The sequence below is a fragment of the Bos mutus genome, chromosome 10, assembly GCF_027580195.1.
Source record: "Bos mutus isolate GX-2022 chromosome 10, NWIPB_WYAK_1.1, whole genome shotgun sequence".
Lineage (NCBI taxonomy): Eukaryota > Metazoa > Chordata > Mammalia > Artiodactyla > Bovidae > Bos > Bos mutus.
Genome location: NC_091626.1, coordinates 64,447,935 through 64,465,971, shown reverse-complemented (window position 1 = coordinate 64,465,971; position 18,037 = coordinate 64,447,935). Strand labels below are relative to the sequence as shown.

Genomic DNA, 18,037 nt, shown 5'->3' with positions numbered 1-18,037 from the left:
AAGAATGTTGTAAAAATGTTCAAGTCCAGTAAAAAGCTATTTTTTCCTCAGGACATTTTACGACTTACTTTCCATTGGCTTTGTTTGCCCCACCGCTGGGGTCACTGGACAAGGAAATCTTTATGTCAGAAGGCTCCATGTTCCAGATGTCCCGGGCATACTCCTTAATCGTTCGGTCACTGGAGAATTTCCCCGAGGCGGCTATATTTTTGAGGACCATGATGTTCCAGGCCTTTGGATTCTGTAAATGACACATGCATCTAAGGCCCAGGGCCTGAGTGCACACCAAGCTGTGTGACAGACGCCAGGCCAGCACATCACACCAAGCTGTGTGACAGATGCCAGGCCAAGTACATCCAAGTATAATTCAGGGGAAATGACAGGAGCAAACTGTAATGAATCACAAGTACATTTGTTTCTCAGTTGGGAGCTGGATAGGCAGCCTGTGCTATTCTCCTATTTAAGAGTGTTGTGCTGTGCTAAGTTGCTTCAGTCGTGTCCAACTCTTTGCAACCCTATGGACCATAGCCTGCCAGGCTCCTTTGTCCATGGGGCTCTCCGGGCAAGAATACTGGAGTGGGTTGCCATGCCCTCTAGGGTATTTAAGATCATATTTCTCTAAAATGAAAAAGAAAGTATTTTTCACTCTCAGAGAAGCCTTAATTGGTAATTTCTGCCATAGTTACAATGTTCTGGCATGTAAGCTGTATTTCCCATCTTCATTTTGAATGAAGATATCTCAGCTTCCTTTAAACTACACGGGAAAGGAAGGGCCTAACTTCCATTGTCTGCTAGATGCCATATAAGAAATTTACCCTGTGGCTCATGGTCAGAGCTCAAGAAACACTACTTTGGAATGTTAGCTGTCACACAGACAAACAATCCCATAGGAGACTTTATTCACTGACTTCTCTCTCCTCATTTTTTTCTGAAGGTAGATTCTCTAATAGGTTTACATTGAATCCCAGATACTCCACTGGGGTTTTAAAACAGGACCAATTAAGGTTTTATCTTAAATAAAAAATATATGACTATATATCTAAATAAAATACATCTTTCATAATTTTATGTAAAAAAATATAAGCTATTTATTTTATAGCCTCGTGATTTTGTAAAGGACTCTAAGAAGGAGTTCAATGGCAATGACTAGAATATTATTTGAAAAAGACAGCAATGCATTAAAAGCATTTAAAACAAAAACTAAAACTGTGAGTCTGAAATTATTCACACTTTGGAAACTTACTAAAATAAGAAGAGAATAAATGCTTCCTTTTTTCATGTTCTTTATCTAAGGGGATAATGACTAGACTTCCCAACCACATAGGCCATGTTTTCTATACCTCAACAATGCAATTATTGTTAAGAGTAAACGCTGCAATTTGCACTAATGAAGAAGAAAGGTGGAGTGGAATGCTGGGCCTCTAGGTGGGCATCCCTTGGATCAGGGCCATCATTTTAACAGAAGGGACTACTGTGTAAAACCCACATTCACATTTGTGCTTGCGCTCATGTATAGTTTCCTCTCCTGCTCTGTTTCACTTCTACTTCTTTCCCTCAACATTCTTTCTACACATGAGCATGGGTTGAGGGCAAGAGGAATAAGCTGGAGGTGGCCATTCTCCTTCTCTGTCTGCGTTCCCAGAGGCCGTGTGTGGCTGCTTTTGCCAGTGTTCCAGGAGCCAGAAGTGAGCTCCTCCGCTTAACTCCAGCACTGCCTCTGCTTGGGCAGCGTGTAAAATTGGCTTCTATACACTTTAGGGGGACTGGGATATGCTGTAAAGCAGTATGGGCCTTGAATGATCCTATTTTAACACCCCAGTGGGATATCTGGGATGACTGTAGGAACCTCCTTGTCACCTGGCTTTGGAAAAGAAATAGAAATGTCAGTGAAGTAGGTTTCTGTTGTAAGTAGTTACTGATATGTCCAAAGGGCAGGAGGTGGAGATTGTATGAATTTCCATGGTTCTGCTATATAATGGCTTTCTAGCTGGGGAGCAGAAATGGGGACTGTGTGGGCAAGAAGCCAGCGCTGGAGTCTTGGCACAGGGCCAGCTTGCTCCTGTATCTATTCTTCTGTGGTTTCTGCAGTTCACTGAAAGTCTTTCCTATCAGAGATGATCCCGGTTCCATATATTTACCAAATGTACCTAGAGGGTTGGGCTACTTGGTAAAGATGCATGATTTTGCATATGGAGGGTTCCTCACATGGTTCTAGCCTTTTTCTCTTTTCTTTCCCTCCCTCCCTCCATCTCTCTCTTCCTTAGTATAGTCTTTCTTGTTTCATTCCTTTTTTAAAAAAAAAATTCAAATATGAACCCCCCCCGGCTTTCTGTCCATTTATATTCTGTTCATATAGCACCACTCCATGGATAGTCCAGGAGAGGTACTTATTTTGCAACTTTCAGATACCCTCTAATATTCTAAGGCTCAGTCTAAGAATCCCTTTAGCAGATTTTTCAAATGCTGATGGTGATTCTACCCACTACTGGGTCAGAATCCCTCAGAGGGCAGTGGGCATCTGTACTTTGAAAAAACTGCCTGGTGACTCTGATGTGCTTCTGCTTAAGAGCCCTGGCACCAAGAAGGCTCCTTGAGGGGCCATGGCTTTGTCCCTGCTGGGTCTCAGTGCTCAGCACGGTGCCTGCCTTGGAGGAGGCACTGGTGTCTCTCTGCTGAATAAATGAGTGGGTAAAGTGAGTATTTAACTTGGCTTTATACTCTTTAGTTTCTAGGACATGCTTGCTACATGGTGGGTGCTCAATAAATACTGAATAATTTGTGACTTCTTATTTGGATATTAAAAAAATTTAACAACTGCTACTGAAATGTCAAATCCCAACCTTTGCCTGAACTTGGGAACAGTCCAGTTTTTATCTGAAAAACCAACATTGCTGCCTCACTTCCCTTTTTTGATTGGTTAGTGGGGCCCTGTTATTTAGAAAAAGAAACTAAAATTTTAATGAACGGTAGTAAACTGGCATCGTTTGTAAGTCTCAGCCATGAACTCACCATGTACAGCTGGCTGACTTTTTCTTGACATTTGACGTAGGCTTCATAGTCTGCAAAAACTTTAAACCTGTTTTTGTGATTAAAAGGAAAAAACAAAGCATCAAAAAGCTTCATTAACAGATGTGTGTTCAGATTCCATTTAAAATTCTCTTTTGCTTAATGATAGGCATGGCTAGCTTACCAGTCTGATATTTCTATTCGTAAGGGTTTCAACCAGCCCTCAACCTTTCTATGGGTCTTTCCACAAGTAAGAATGTTATCACATGGATGCATTTGAAAGCTGGGTACACCAGAGGAAGGAGAAAAGGAATACCAGATTTGTGGATCTTATTCTCAAGTCTTCCTAGCATTGTTAGTGGAGAATACCTACTTTTTCTTTCTAAGCCTAAATTAGCTTATCAGATCGCAAATCTATGCTAATCTACGTGGTTATGTTATAGTTGATTTAAGATGTTCTCAACCTTTTTCCATGGCCCAAGTAGCACCATCTTCTTATGGGAACTCACCTGTCATGATAAAACAGCATGTTGACTAAGTCTTTGAAGAGGTCAGGCTGCTTGGGAGAAAAAAAGCCCTTGTCAATTTGATCAATGGCCAACTTCAGCTCTGGAAGTGCCTCATAATATTCTTTTGCCTCATACCTGTGGGGTAGCGGGTGGGGCAATAATAAGAAAAGATTCTGTTAGTGTTTGTGATTAACAGCACACTAGATGGTACATTAGTTGTGAAAAAGGCATTCAAAAATACTGGCGTTTATAGTCATAGAGTTCAACAGGAGTATAAGTATAAATAATATTTGACTAGATCCTGATATTTTTCCCCCCACTAAATTTGATTAGTTCCTTGTAACCAAGACACTAAGGACAATAGATAATAAAAATCCTAATCACAGAGCAATAGTCTAATCTGGTAAATACAGTAAGATTCATTTCAAACAGACTTTATGACTCTAAACAAGCAGGTGCTTTTTGGACCCACAGATCCCCAGATATGTTGCCACTGGGCAAAAGTTTACTTCCAAGGGCTGGGAAGTACATTTGACCTCCTCCAAATTTTGTGATTCCCGTGGTTCCTTTGTGCAGCACTCTTTCTTTACTTCTCATTTGAATCCAGGTTAATAAACTTATCCAGATACTTAGTGGAACAAGTATTCTGGGTGCTTCTATACAACCAGGCCTATTCTCTACTGCCTTTTAGTCCATCTCTTAGAGACCTTAAAGGAACACTAGATGGTTAAATTATAGGCAAAACTTCAACTCCACACTGGTTCAATTTTTTGATCAAAGTAAAAATCACAGATGAGGGCAAAGTGAGTAGCTCACAAGGCCAGCCTTGCCACAGCTGGTAGCAAATAGCAAGGAGCCTGTATACCTGTGCCCAAGCTCCTTTAGCTTTCACATGCTGGGCAAAGACTTAATCTGCAGTCAGGAAGGTCCCCTGACTTATAGGAGATGTTCTGCCGCCATGTCCCATGTGACCCAACTTGATGGGACACCTGGGTGGGGGAGGCAGCCTCCTGGGGGGATACATGCTCAACAAGCAGGACTGCTCTCTCACCCTTTCTTGTCCAAAGCAGCCACATCCTCTATTCTCATGCCAAAGATGAACAGGTTCTCTTCCCCGGCTTCCTCAGCCATTTCCACGTTGGCCCCATCCATGGTCCCAATGGTCAGGGCCCCATTCAGCATGAACTTCATGTTGCCTGTCCCTGAGGCTTCGGTGCCTGCAGTGGAAATCTGCTCCGACAGATCTGTGGCTGGAATGACTGCAAGCAAGGCGTTAGTAATAGAATGAGTGGTTCTGTCTCTCTGGATCTGCTTATACAGTATCTAAGCATTCATCTAGCTGGTTTGTTTTGATCATTAAAGTAGAACATGCACATTAAGATAAATATTCAAATGGTGTAGGATGGATCTCATACTTCCCGTCAACTCTAGCAGCCACTCTTGCCCACTTCTGATGTGTTATCTTGGTGGTTATGGCCACAATGCTAAAAAGGTGTATGGTTATATTGTACTTCCAGTCCATGGGGTCACAGAGTCAGACACGAGTGACTAACACACTTTCACATTGTCTCTGTGCTACAAAAGTTGACACTACTGTGAAATAAAATTCTATTTTATGGCAAGACAAGAAAAATTTAAACAAGAAAAAATTTTTTCTGCCTTTTGGTCTCCTCTCTCCCCTCTACTGTGCATTGTGCATCTTGGATTATGCATGGACCAACCCTCTCCATCAGCAGAAATATCCCCATAGAATGTAAATTGATACAGCCACTATGGAAGACAGTATGGAGATTCCTTAAAAAAACTAGGACTAAAACCACCATATGATCCAGCAACCCCACTCCTAGGCATATACCCTGAGGAAACCAAAACTGAAAAAGATACACATACCCCAATGTTCATTGCAGCACTATTTACAATAGCTAGAACATGGAAGCAACCCAGATGTCCATTGAAAGATGAATAATAAAGTTGTGGTGCATATACACAATGGAGTATAACTCAGCCATAAAAAGGAACACATTTGAGTCAGTTCTAATGAGGTGGATGAACCTAGAACCTATTATACAGAGTGAAGTCAGAAAGAGAAAGATAAATATCACATACTAATGTATATATATGGTATCTAGAAAGATGGTTCTGATGAATTTATTTGCAGGGCAGCAATGGAGAAACAGACATAGAGAATAGACTTATGGACATGGGGAGAGGGGAGGAGAGGGTGAGATGTATGGAGAGAGTAACATGGAAACTTACATTACCATATGTAAAATAGATAGCCAATGGGAATTTGCTGTACATCTCAAGGAACTCAAACACGGGCTCTGTGACAATCTAGAAGGGTGGGATGGGGAGGGAGAGGAGAGGGAGGTTCGGGAGGGAGGGGACATGGATGTACCTATGGCTGATTCTTGTTGATATACGGCAGAAAACCACAAAATTCTGTAAGGCAAACGCCCTTCAATTAAAAAATAAATAAATTAAAAAATAAAAAGAAATATCCCCATAAAGAGCAACATGCTCCTAGCACCAACAAGACAGCTCCTTAAAAGATAACATTCCTTCTTGATCTTGTTAGGACCCGATGACCTACTACTTTGTACTTGGCAGATCTGGATTGTGTAAACTGTCAGTTTACACATTTAGTGTAGAGCTCTGTCTCAAAAAAAAATTTATAGAACTGCTTTGACTTCTAATGGGTGGAACAGTTCTCAGAGCTTTCTGATCTGCAGTTCCTGGGTTATAATCCTCAATTTGGCTTGAATAAAATTTTCCACTTCTTTCTTGGATTGATTGATTAATTTTTCATCAACCCTACACTTCTCCCCCTTCTTCCATTCAGCTTCTGTTAAGGTTTTATTTCTTCTATTTGATAACTTTATGAAATGAATATTGAAACTTCTCTTTCTTGATCCTTAAAATTCAGAATCTCTCCTTTAGCATCTGAGGAAATTGGATTGTGTCATGTTCTACATCTTACTTCCGCTTTGACTGCAGGGAAATAAACCACAGGCAAGTGAGGCATACCTGTGGCTTGATGCACACAGAAATACTGCCTGCGGCATCCTCCCCACTCACCCAATACAAAGCATAGGGCTTTGCGAGCTTAGTTGTGGATTAGATATATCTTCATTTGCATCCATAAGAATGGCTCTTTGTTCTTTATGCAGACAGTTCTTAAATTGTAATATCAGAGGACCCAAAAACACCTCAAAAAGAGAAAGGTCCCTTTTGACTTTGGGAAAAGGGTAAACACACAGTTGGCACCTGCATGTGGATGATGCTTCATGATGCAAACAAGTAAAGGTCCCAGTGGAAGAGAAAGGGATGCTGGCTTCTTGCCAGTCGGGCTGTCCCCAGGTGGGGATGCCATGCTTGCTCTGAGTGCCTATCTGAGGCACATCTAAACTTAGGGCTTTGGCAGCCTGACATGTGTCTGCATTGCCTGCTGCCACCTGGACAAATGACAGCCCAAGAAGTTACCAGAACAATACCTGGGGACTGGGGAATTGGTGTTCTACTGCAAAACGGGGGTTGGGAACTGAAGATCTCTTTTTTTCTTTTGTAGAGCACAGTCTACTTTATCAAAACCTCAGGTCCACCTCCTCCAGCATCCAGCTTTGACCAGCAGGGAATAAAATATGCTTGCAAATGTAACCTCTGATGGGGACTCTGGGAACACTCACCTCAGTGTCAACTGGGCCACCTTAAACATTCTTAGCCTAGGGTCTTATTCTGCCTAAGAATGGCACCTTCTATTCTAAGTTGCTGGCTCCCGAGGCCAGCGGCTCCATTTTCCTGTAGTATGTAATCCATCCCTAGACCGTGGCCCGGCCCCCATGGTTTGTGAGGACCGCACTACCTTTTTCCGCAAGAGACACTCTGTAGTTTTCCAGGAAGATGAGTTTCAACTTGCTTCCAACCACAGGGTCATTGTTCACCACCTCTGCCACTGATGTGATCAGCTTTATGATAAGTTTGGCCATGTAGTATCCAGGGGCAGCCTTGGGGAAGAGTGTGGACATATGAGAAGGCAGGCATGAAGAAGTGGAGAAACGGCAAGAGAGGAGAGCCCCCATGCCCCCAGGGAAGAGAATCAAACTTACTTTGCCACCGATTATAACTGTTCTGGGCACGAATAGCTTCTTTGGGTCTTTCTTAATGCCTGAAAAAGATGGAGATAGGGGATGGAATCGATGACGGTGGACAGCAGGGGTGCTGAGACCTGCACCTCCGGGGGCCTGGCTGGGGGCCGCAAGGGCAACTCACGGTTGTACATGGTGACCACGTGCAGGCAGTTCAGGAGCTGTCGCTTGTACTCGTGGATCCGCTTCACCTGCACGTCGAACATGGAGGACGGGTTGATCTTCACTTTGTACTCCTTCTCCAGGAACTGAGAAAACTTCAGCTTGTTCTCCTGTTGAGACAGAGCATGGGGTCAGAGCCCTTGAGACTCAGAAGGAACCGGTGCAGGGGGTGGTGGTGGTGGTGGTGGTCTGCTTTTAAACACTGGAGCATAAACCCTCCAAGCCAGTGCCCAGGAAAGAATCCGTGTGGGGAAGCCTCACCTGCTTCACGTTGGAGATCTCGCGGAGGAAGATGTCGTCGCCCAGGAAGCTGTTCAGCTTCGTCAGCTGGCTCAAGTCCTTCACGTAGTCCTCCCCGATTTTCTTTCAGTTTAAAGCAAAAGGTGACTTTAATCAGAGAGGGCTGTCAAACCCACACGAGCAGTTTCTGTCCATCTGTGGTGGGTGCTCACGTTCCTAAAACACATCTACACCCCACACACGGAGAAAGGCTTCACTCACAGAAGATGCTAGAGATGCTGTGTGGGAAGAACACTGGCTAGTCCCTCACGTGTGGTTTCAGTGCTTTTGTTGTTTAGTCACTCAGTTGCGTCTGCCTCTTTGTGGACCCCATGGATTGTAGTCTGCCAGGCTTCTCTGTCCATGAGATTTCCCAGGCAAGAAAACTGGAGTGGGTTGCTATTCCTCCTTCAGGGGATCTTCCTGACCCAGGGACGGAAACCATGTCTCCTGCATTAGCAGGTGGATTCTCTGCCACTGAGCCACCGGGAAAACCCATTAGTTTCAGTGGTACTAAGTGTTAAAAACAGAAAATCTACAAAAAAGGGTGACAAAAACTCAGGTTCTGCTAGTCATTTATATGATCTTTGTTATCCTCTTATTAAGTAGGGGTACCACCTGTGTGTCATATGAGTACTGTTAACCAGGGCTAGCTACATAATGTGTGGGGCTTCCTTTTCTGAAATTAAGAATTTTAAGATGGCTACAGCGGAAAATGAAACCAAGCACAGGGCACGTGGGGCTGCACAAGTTGCTGGCTTGCGCCTGATGCCAGCCCTGCTACAGACTGGATTAGCAAATTGTAACTGTGCTCCCTGCCTCCCACATTCCAGTCATGCCCGGCTTCCCCTTAGCACTCCCCCCTTACCTCTGCTATTAACTCTGCCAGCCCCGGGTTGCAGAGTAAGAGCCAGCGCCTTGGAGTGATCCCATTGGTTTTATTCTGAAACTTGTCTGGTTCTAGCTCACTAAAGTCCTTGAATCTGGAGACAGAAGAGACACATCACTGAACTTGGCTGGAATGGCACGTTCCTGCATGCTGGATGAGTTACATTTAAGAAGCAGATAAATTACATTTAATCTTAGAAAGATTAAACAAAAGTGTAGGGAGGGGCTGACAGCAGCTATGGCTGTCATTCTAAAAAGAAATCCATTTGCAATTCAAAATAATGACAAGAAAAAAATCTAAATCACCCCCATATGATTTCCTGGCACTGACATATATATCAGACTTTTGAGCAGAATAGTTTTTTTTTTTGCTCCTAAATCTAGAATTAGGATGGTTAAGAGAGGAAGGTCTTTTCCTTTTAGAGAACAGTTCTTTGTATAGGAAAAAAAAATACTTTTAAATATTTCATGGAGCCTTTCCTCATCTCCAGCGGTAGCCCTGCCTTTACTAGCGCTGTTCTGTTACTGAGCAATGTTAGATCCACTGCGATGGGGACGGAGGCTCACACTTGGGTCTTCACAATGTCCGAGTGGATTTTAGCCACGCCGTTCACAGCGTGGGAGCCCACAATGCAGAGATGGGCCATGTTGATCCTTTTGCCTCCTTCCTCTTCTATCAGAGACATCCTTCTCAGACGGTCGACATCTTTAGGAAACAAGGCAGCAATTTTCTAGGCAAAGGAAGAGAAAGGCCTTACTGATCACTCAGAATTCTGACAACCCTGGCATAACGTCATTCACTTCCCAACCAAAACCTTCCATGGAGTAAATATAAAACTTCACTCCCACAGAGAGGCGCTGGGATGTTAGCCCTGGGGAGATGCCATCCCTCCACTTCACAATATTTTCAAAAAGGTGTTGTTAACAGAGCCCCACCCAGACTTGAATGATTTTGACGTATCAATGACCGAAAGATGTTTGGGCCTCAAGTAAGAGGGAAGACTGTAGCTACCCTTAACATCTCTAGACCTCCTTCTCCAAAGGGTTATGAATCTGTCAAAGTGACTTACATCTAAGTGCTTCTGATTTATCTCGTAAATGATTTGCAAATGTCGAGGAAGCAACTTCTCCACCAGCTCTACAGGCCAGCGCTCCAGGGCTTCTGGGAGCACCGTGTGGTTGGTGTAGGCGAAGGTCTTCTGGGTGATCTCCCATGCCTGGGGGACAGGGGATTGGAGTTAAGGGGGTAGGGTTGTGTGTGTCGGCTGCTTCCCTCTGCAGAGAGGCTGCCTGTAGGTGCACCCCAACCCTCAGGCCAAACATTTCCTCGACTCTGGCCTGTCTGCCACAGGACAATTCTATCTGCACATATACTATTAGGAGGTTCCTGTGCCACAGGACGATTCTATCTGCACATATACTATTAGGAGGTTCCTGAATGGTATAGGTAGTGGGAACATGTTTTCTTGGGGGTGGGAAAAAAAAAGGCAGCAAAACTGTCCAATGAAACTTAAGACAGCATGCTGATAAATCTTCTCTATTATCCTAACTTGTCTTTTGTTTATTAAATAAACAAAATTTGAGGAATAAAGCTTACGTAATGTTCTGAGAAAGTACAAAGTATGATTAGATTCAATGGGGACACTTTCAATTAGCTCTAATCTGAAGCTAGAGAGTTTAATTTAAATCCTTTTAGACACAGAAATGGGAAACACAATATAAGCCTTGATATAGCTACCAAGCTGTGTCCCATTAGCAAGGTATTTATTTCTTAGTCTTACTCACTCCAAGAACTGAGAAATGTCAGCACCAGTGCAAAGTTCACCTTTCCTTGTTGTAATTTATCAAGAGTGACTTATTTTAAAAAAATGTAAAAAGGAGCTTTTGGCAAAATCTCTCAATCACAGATATTCTGGTCACTCAGAAGAAAAAGAAGCCAAACTCTCCAGACCTTGGACCAGGGCAGTTTTTCAATATCCACAAAAATCCTCATCAGCTCAGGGATGGCAAGTGAAGGGTGGGTGTCATTCAGTTGGATGGCAACCTACATGGGAAAGGAGAACATCATGAAGGTGGCCAGCAGCCCATCTCTGGCTTCCTTGTCCTTGTCCATAGCTCACACATGCACCAAACAAGCACCTACCTTTCATGGAACGCTTTAAGTACACTGTAGCTATGCAACTTTTTTAAAAATTGAAGTCGATTTAAAATACTGTGTCAGTTTCAAGTGTACAGCATAGTGATTCAGTTATATATATATAAACACACACACACACATTTGTTTTATAGGTTCTTACAAGCTATTAAGTAATTTCCCCATGCTATACAGTAAATCCTTGCAGCTTATCTGTTTTATGTATAGTAGTGTGTATCTGTTAACCCCACAGTCCTGATTTGTCTCCCCCAACCCACTTTGGTAACCACAAGTTTGTTTTCTACGTCTGTGAGTCTGTTCTGTTTTGCATACAGATACTCAGATTTTTTAGCACTGAGACAGCTGATGAGTAAGTGTGATGGAAGTCCTGATCCTCTCAGTGGTTCCCACCTACATTCAGACTAAGTACTTGCCTGATCTGGGAAGGCATCGAACGCAGTTTTGGTGCTATTGCTGGAGTCAAACTTGGAGGCTTTGAAACGTCGGATGACATCTTGCAAGGTAGCAGCTACCACAAAATACTCCTGCTTCAATCTTAGCTCCTTCCCTTCAAAAAACTTCAAGCCAGAGAGATTGAGTGAGAGGGTTCACACTAGGAGTGGCCAAAACATGACTGGCGTCGCCTGTCCAGGGGCCTGTAACATCTGTGGGATGTCTGGTGGAAGATGGCAGGTCGAAGGCCAAGCATTAGCCTCCTGGAGCTCCATGAAAATAACAGTAAAGGATTTTAGAAAGGCATACTGATAAAGGATGAAGGGAATGGAGAGAATACAACAGCAACAACTTTTTAGAAGTTGAAAAACAGATGGATAAATGGTTTCCTGCATCCCAGAAGATGTAGGAAAGCTGACTCTTGACCTAGCGGGGAAAAGCCAAAGGAACAGCCCAGTGTATACATCGAAGCTCCCCAAAGGCCCAGAAACTGTCCGCATTGTGTGCCTTTAGACATAGGGATGAAGAGGGGGTAAAAAGTTAGTTGAGAGTCTAAGAAGCAGTTGGCCTCACACCTCATCTCCAGTTCCCTCAAATGAACAGTCTCCTTTGCCAACTCAGGCAGAAGGTGCAGATCTAGTCCCTGGAGGTGGCTAAGCAGGTGCAGGTGGAGGCAGGGGCACCATCCCACACTAAAACGGGGGAAGAGGGTTCAGTGAAAGTGTGTGTACTGAACGCTGATACTTTCAGCCTTCTTCTCCCAACCAAATTTGAGAACACAGGCAGTTAGTGTTAATTCCACTGAGGAAAACAGCTGTAAGCATCTTCTCCAGGGAATCTGGCCTGCCCAGAAGAGAGAAACTAAAGCCATGGACATGCAGAGCTCCACCAGGAAGTGGCCCCAACAGGTCACAGGATAGTGAAGCCAAATAGATAAATCCCACCCAGAAGTACAGAGCTCCCCAAAGCTTGTCAGTACCTCTCTCTTTTAGTGGGCACTTAAGGGCCATTAGCCATCTAAGAAAAACTTCTAAAAGATGTTGAAATATAAAAGTTAACTTAGAAGAAACAGAGATTAAAGAACAATTATAAGAATACTATCAATAATATCCTCAGATAAATTAGATATTGTATTCAAGAAATAAGAATAAGATGTTTTAAGAAAATATCTAAAGCAAAAAAAGACTACTCAAAAATTAAAACATGATAGCCAAAGTGAAACAGATTGAGAGAGTTGCGATTGCCCATAAGGTGAGTAAGAAGACAGAGATGATAAATAAAAGACAAGGGGTAAAGAACCAGTTGAGGATGTTTAAGAATTCCAGACCATTTCTCAGAGAGCTGTAGTCCTGTGTTCCCAGACTGAAAGGGGACCCAGGCATGAGGAGTGAAAACAGACTCACACCAAGCACCTCCCCCTCTAAAAAAACTTTCAGTACATTTTAGTACACTTGGAGATGGGGGTTTAGAGGGGGATAGAAGGAGAGGAAGAGGGAGACTAGAAGCTTTCAAAGGGGAAAAAAGCAGAATACAAACAACAGATCAAGAATTCAAATTGCACTGTGTTTTTCAGCAACACCAAAAACTAGATAAAAAAAAAATCTTTGCGTCCTTGATATCCAGGCAAACTACCAATGTGAGGGCAAAATAAAGACCTCTTTCAACATGAAAGGTCTCAAAAAAATTGGCCTCACATGCACCCTTTCCCAGGAAGCCCTAAGCATCAAACAAGCCAAAAGAAAATGCGGGATCCAAACAAATGACCTCAGAGAGCGTAAGAGCACAGAGGTCCTTAGAACGGTGGGAAAGTCGCTCCAAAGACGCCAGTGGAGCAGCCAACCAGGAGAGATCCAGAAGGGACTTCAGAAAGACCGAGTCAACAGAATACCAAAGGTGTTTGAATATACTGAGAGGAAATTTCTACAACTGTGGTAGAGTATAGGATAGATTAGGGCAAAGTACTCGGAAAACCAAGCCAACAAAACAAGCATCAACTCCAGGAAAAACAAAAATTTTGTACAGAAAGGAAAAATAATGACATGATGATATGGATGGGCATAGATCAGCTGTCTTTAGTGTTGACAGGTCATAATAATATAAAGACTAATTGAAGAGCTAGTGAAAATTACCATGTAATTATGTTGAGAGATTGTGTGCTGTGCTTAGTTGCCTAGTCATGTCCAACTCTTTGTGACCCCAGAGTCCACCAGGCTCCTCTGTTCATGAGAATTCTCCAGGCAAGAATACTGGAGTGGGTTGTCATGCCCTCCTTTAGATTCCTCTGAAATGTACTGAAGTTACATTGTTTCTCCCAAAGAAAAAATAACCTATACCATTAAGTTCCTGATAATGCTGCAGCAAATCCACTTACTCCTCCTTGGAGACAGGTTTAACAGCAAGTGGATATCTAGTCTTAGGACCATTTATGTCCTAGTCCCCAAGATCCTTATTTTGTGGCATCTTTGTGGAGCAGACTACTAATTTGGTTGCTTCTGAGATTATTACTTAAAAAAAAAATCATTATAGCTTCCAGAAAATTATTTTACTCATAGAGAAGTTAGACCTAAATACATTTAAATCCATTAAGAATTGATAGTAGTCATTTGAGATTCAGTCCCAAGTGTTTTTTTTTTTAAACTAAGTTGTTTTTAGTGTAAATTTAGGAATGATCTGCAGTCCGTGTGCTGCAGTCCATGGGGTTGCAGAGTCAGACATGACAGGGTGACTGAACAACAGCAACAGGAATGATCGCCTTTAAGAAAAAGTTTAACAAGATAAATCAGTGGCATAAGAAACAAGTGTCTGCTCCTGGGTCTGTTCTGAGGCCCATGACCCCCACCTCTCCTGGAGGCAAAGGGGCAGAGGAGACCCATGAGTGAGGGGAAGAGGACAGGCAGGACCCCTCCAGGGACTTCTGATGCTGAGGATGAAACTCCTGTTTGGAAAGGAAGAAGTGCTTTATCTCAGCTGCATCTCATCTTTTATATCCAGGTTTTGCTTTGAAATACATGGACAGAGCCTCCCAAATAAGGATGGGTGAAACACCAGTTCTGATTTCATGAACCGTACAAATTTGTTTTGTATGGAGGGGAACTCAATATGCCAGCAAATTTGGAAAACTCAGCAGTGGCCACAGGACTGGAAAAGGTCAGTTTTCATTCCACTCCCAAAGAAAGGCAATGCCAAAGAATGCTTAAACTATCATACAATTGCACTCATCTCACACGCTAGTAAAGTAATGCTCAAAATTCTCCAAGCCAGGCTTCAGCAATATGTGAACTGTGAACTTCCTGATGTTCAAGCTGGTTTTAGAAAAGGCAGAGGAACCAGAGATCAAATTGCCAACATCCACTGGATCATGGAAAAAGCAAGAGAGTTCCAGAAAAACATCTACTTCTGCTTTATTGACTATGCCAAAGCTTTTGACTGTGTGGATCACAATCAACTGTGGAAAATTCTGAAACAGATGGGAATACCAGACCACCTGATCTGCCTCTTGAGAAATCTGTATGCAGGTCAGGAAGCAACAGTTAGAACTGGACATGGAACAACAGACTGGTTCCAAATAGGAAAAGGAGTTCGTCAAGGCTGTATATTGTCACCCTGTTTATTTAACTTATATGCAGAGTACATCATGAGAAACGATGGACTGCGAGAAACACAAGTTAGAATCAAGATTGCCGGGAGAAATATCAATAACCTCAGATATGCAGATGACACCACCCTTATGGCAGAAAGTGAAGAGGAACTCAAAAGCCTCTTGATGAAAGTGAAAGTGGAGAGTAAAAAGTTGGCTTAAAGCTCAACATTCAGAAAACGAAGATCATGGCATCTGGTCCCACCACTTCATGGAAAATAGATGGGGAAACAGTGGAAACAGTGTCAGACTTTATTTTGAGGGGCTCCAAAATCACTACAGATGGTGATTGCAGCCATGAAATTAAAAGACACTTACTCCTTGGAAGGAAAGTTATGACCAACCTAGATAGCATATTCAAAAGCAGAGACATTACTTGGCCAACAAAGGTTCATCTAGTCAAGGCTATGGTTTTTCCTGTGGTCATGTATGGATGTGAGAGTTGGACTGTGAAGAAGGCTGAGTGCCGAAGAATTGATGCTTTTGAACTGTGGTGTTGAAGAAGACTCTTGAGAGTCCCTTGGACTGCAAGGAGATCCAACCAGTCCATTCTGAAGGAGATCAGCCCTGGGATTTCTTTGGAAGGAATGATACTAAAGCTGAAACTCCAGTACTTTGGCCACCTCATGCGAAGAGTTGACTCATTGGAAAAGACTGATGCTGGGAGGGATTGGAGGCAGGAGGAGAAGGGGACGACAGAGGATGAGATGGCTGGATGGCATCAATGACTCGATGGACGTGAGTCTGAGTGAACTCTGGGAGTTGGTGATGGACAGGGAGGCCTGGTGTGCTGCGATTCATGGGGTCGCAAAGAGTCGGACACTACTGAGTGACTGATCTAATCTGATCTGATCTGATGGAGGGGAAGGGCAATCTAGACAATGCAGGATGAGATATGGAGATTATTCCTCATTGACAGGAAAAAAAAACATTATTAAGTATGTGCTTTATGGCTACTGAATAGGCACTTGTGAAATAACCCACTTCTGTTTCCACTGAGAAAGCCAGCTTGACCACTCACATTATCATTGGGATAGAGGACCCGGGAGATGTTCTCGGCCAGATTCCGGTCCAGCACGGCCTGAATGTAGTCTCCAACATTAACTGAAGGAAATGTTAGAAAAATCAATAAACAGACAGGCCAGCTGCTGTCTTCAGAACCCCCATGATCTCACCTGATGCTTGCTGAATACCCTGCTTGTTGAATACCCCTTTTTGGGGGCCAGGGACTGATTTTGTGGAAGACAATTTCTCCATGGACTTAGAGTGAGGGGGATGGTTTGGGATGATTTAAGCACACTACATTTAGTGTGGATTTTATTTCTAATCTAATGCCACTACTAATCTGACAGAAGGTACTGGTCCCTGGCCCAAAGGCTGGGGACCTTCTGCCATGTGGGGTTCCTAAAATTCCTAAAAATTCAAAAGGATTTCAGCAAAACTTCAAGCTCTGATTCACAGGAGAGTCTATGAAGGTCAGACTGGAGGACTGCTTTAACCGTGTTCTCCATACCTGCTCCATAAAATGCTTAGACACTAAAGAGTTCATATCAGAAACTCAGCTCACTTTGGTTCTAATTAGTAAAGAAAAAGATTAAAGACACACGAGCCCGCGCTGCACTCACAGTCTCTGAGGTTGAAGTCATTGGGCGCCCGAGCAGACCAGAGGCGCATCGTGTTGACCGTGTTGTTCAGGTACCCAGGCACCGGGGTGTCATATGGGAGGGCCAGGACCACCTGCGGGGCGAAACCAAGGCAGCTGCTCACTGGTGCCCATGGAGGAGGGTGGAGGGTGCACAGAGCTGGGAGACAGCAACGGGAATTTGTTTCCTGGCTCCATCATCAACTCAGATCGTATGATCCCTAAACCAAGACGAGGCTCCCAGGGCTGGAGTGTCCTCCTCCCACTGGAACAATCTGAATGGCTGGAACGACCCAGACAGATGAACCCCTATATCAGTTTCACGTTGACTTCCCTTTGTGTCTTTTGCCCTGATCTGGATGCAAATCTTTTGCATTTCAGATCAAGCCATTGCTCTAAGAATAACAAAATATGATGTACAAAGTAGCAAATGTGAATCTGTACCCATTAAGAATAGTAATCAGGATAAGTTTCATGTTGATTATTCGATGATCTGATTTCAAATATGGTGAAAAATCAATGGAGTAGGAAATGTACGAAGATAAACATGACATACGATGTTTAAAATGCTATGCTAGATTTTTCACAGTTACATGAAGAAGAGTTGTTTTAGTGATCTAACAAATCAGCTGATAATTAGCTGAGATGGGTCTAAGAGGCCAGCTTTGGAAAAATTTAGCTCAATATTTGTGATAGTCATGGAAATAGAGAACAGGAAGATGAACTGCATTTTACATGACTTTAAAATTTTTGTGAGGAAAGACACTTCTATTCCCTGCCTCATCAGAGTCAATCTCCAAGGAAGGGGAATGACAGAATGGTTGAATTGGTGGATGCTAGAGATCATTTAGTGCAACTTACTCATTTCAGATATGAAGGGAATGAGGCTGAGAAGTGACCTACCCAAGGTCACAGACAGTGGTAGTGTTGAAACCTAACCACAGATCTCTTTAATTTGGTCTGCTGAATTATAAACGAATGAAGGACTCTAGTCTATATCAATGACATATATTCAGTCATACTTTCATGAACATCATAATCATAAAGTAACAAATCACACTGACTTGAATATCTTTTACTAGGAAATTAAGGTCTCTGGAGATTCTTAAAGCAAGTTGTGATCAATCAGAAAGTCATTTACAGAGTGGGACTGAGCCCGGATTCAAACATGACTCATCTTTC

General features: G+C 43.0%; 1 protein-coding gene across 2 annotated transcripts in view; it reads right to left on the bottom strand.

The window, feature by feature from the left end:
* The window catches only part of PYGL (glycogen phosphorylase L), a 54,532-nt gene that overhangs the window by 13,995 nt on the left and 22,500 nt on the right, over positions 1–18,037 (bottom strand). For both annotated transcript variants that reach the window (XM_070378086.1, XM_070378087.1), the window contains exons 6-20: positions 16,839–16,950; positions 16,235–16,317; positions 11,558–11,701; positions 10,941–11,033; positions 10,060–10,206; positions 9,557–9,720; positions 8,970–9,084; positions 8,084–8,185; positions 7,785–7,932; positions 7,622–7,680; positions 7,378–7,519; positions 4,567–4,774; positions 3,516–3,650; positions 3,010–3,076; positions 69–241 (exon numbers count right to left, since the gene is read on the bottom strand). In XM_070378086.1, the coding sequence (XP_070234187.1) occupies positions 69–241; positions 3,010–3,076; positions 3,516–3,650; positions 4,567–4,774; positions 7,378–7,519; positions 7,622–7,680; positions 7,785–7,932; positions 8,084–8,185; positions 8,970–9,084; positions 9,557–9,720; positions 10,060–10,206; positions 10,941–11,033; positions 11,558–11,701; positions 16,235–16,317; positions 16,839–16,950 (1,892 nt within the window). The remainder of the gene's footprint in view (positions 1–68; positions 242–3,009; positions 3,077–3,515; positions 3,651–4,566; positions 4,775–7,377; positions 7,520–7,621; positions 7,681–7,784; positions 7,933–8,083; positions 8,186–8,969; positions 9,085–9,556; positions 9,721–10,059; positions 10,207–10,940; positions 11,034–11,557; positions 11,702–16,234; positions 16,318–16,838; positions 16,951–18,037) is intronic.